This window comes from Borostomias antarcticus (genome assembly GCF_949987555.1).
Source record: "Borostomias antarcticus genome assembly, chromosome: 1".
Lineage (NCBI taxonomy): Eukaryota > Metazoa > Chordata > Actinopteri > Stomiiformes > Stomiidae > Borostomias > Borostomias antarcticus.
In genome coordinates, this window is record NC_140234.1 from 19730906 (window position 1) to 19732707 (window position 1802).

At 51.8% G+C, this 1802-nt stretch overlaps 1 protein-coding gene across 1 annotated transcript; it reads left to right on the forward strand.

Moving 5' to 3' along the window:
- LOC311315700 (alpha-(1,3)-fucosyltransferase 4-like) lies at positions 1-1329 on the forward strand (the record flags this gene model as incomplete). Its single annotated transcript, XM_084446404.1, has 2 exons — positions 1-103; positions 335-1329. 2 exons carry the CDS (start codon positions 1-3, stop codon positions 1327-1329), a joined length of 1098 nt encoding a protein of 365 aa, XP_084302530.1.
- Between the last annotated feature and the right edge of the window lie 473 nt (positions 1330-1802).

Sequence of the window (1802 nt, forward strand, 5' to 3'; positions counted from 1 at the left end):
ATGACAATAGCAACGAAATCTAAGACTGGAATGGGGAAACTGCTTTTTCTTATTGTCACCGGAGAATGCCTAGGCTTTCATTTGAGTAACGCGAACGAAGACGGTGAGACGAGGCAAACGTATCTGCTGCCTAACTAATGGGAAGGACCACTGTCAACAAGACCACTGTCACTGCCATTAATGGAAATAATAACTAGTTGGGCAACAGCGGGTCGTTTTACAGCCCGTAGATTCGGGAGACGCCCCGTTCTCCACCGGCGCAAAGGATGCAGCGTTATTTTGAGAACTTCTTGCTCCCTGACGTACGTAGCCGTCTGTGTGCTCTTTCTTCTAGGAGTGTGTCTGTTAAACCTACTGGACCTTAATACCAAACCCATCTCTGCCACTGGCGGCGATACCGGCGCTGTTACTACTGTGCTCATTTGGACGCATCCATTCGGACATTATCGCAAACTGCCGGACTGCAAGGTGCGCTATCGGTTTCGCGGATGCACTCTCACCGATGACCGACGCGCTTTTCCAAACGTCGACGCTGTGATCATTCACCATCGCGAGATTTCGACCAACTTGAGCTTGCCCCCCCTAGACTCTCGGCGTCCTGGACAAAAATGGATCTGGATGAACTTCGAGTCTCCCACACACACGCATGGCTTGAGTCAGTTAGAAGGCCTGTTCAACCTCACCATGAGCTACCGAACAGACTCGGACATCTTCCTGCCCTATGGTTACCTGGTGCCGCGTCATGACAGTGCTTATGGACTTCCTCTTCCTGTATATTCCCACCCACACCTCAGGCCCTACCTTTTGGCCTGGGTTATCAGTAACTGGTCCGAGTCTCAGGCACGTGTGGCATTCTACCGGCAGCTGAGCCGTTATGTGCACGTTGACGTGTTTGGACAAGCGGGTCTTCCGCTGCCTGAAGACGGTGGTGACGGCGTGGTGCAGGCTGTGAAGCGGTACCAGTTCTATCTGGCGCTGGAGAACTCGCAGCACACTGACTACATCACAGAGAAGGTGTGGAACGCGCTGCTGGCCGGCGCCGTTCCCGTGGTGCTCGGCCCGACGCGGGAAAACTACGAACGCTTCCTTCCACCCGAAGCCTTCATCCACGTGGATGACTTCCCCTCGGTCCGCAGACTTGCCCAGTACCTGCTGCTGCTGCGCCGGAACCCAGTCTACCTCCAGCGCCACCTGGCTTGGAGGAGAAGCTACAGCGTGCACAAGCCGGCCTTCTGGGCGGAGCACTACTGCACAGCCTGCCGTGTGGTGAGGAAAGCCAGAGACAGGACTGATAAGGTCACAGACCTGGCGGGATGGTTCCAGTCCTGATCAGGAGCCCTGGCCTCAAGAGAAGACACTGGACAAGATGATGGATGTGGGTCGGTTGAGCTTTCTGATGCTGAATCTGAATGAGTGTGTCACGCCTGGCTGTAGGCTACTGTTGCTCGCTAGGGCACAGCGTTAAGAAAAAGGCTAGATCTAATATATTCAACTGAACTCTTGTGATAATATTGTACAGTAGGCTACTTGTTAGGCATTATTTCAAAAGAGCTTATTTTGTCAAGGTTCTGTCTGGAAAGAATTATTGGTCTCAAATGTGTGTATATGTGTACATGTATGTGCATATATGTGCAGGTTTTCTTCTACTGTAACTCAGGTTGAGATTTAATAAAGATAATCATTCCAGCGCATACATTTAGTATACAGTATGTCCACTATGTCTATGTGAATGATTGTGTGTTCCTCAGTAGCCCTGGTCCAGGTCGGTATACTACTCGGGGCTATACCCCGGTACCGCCCTG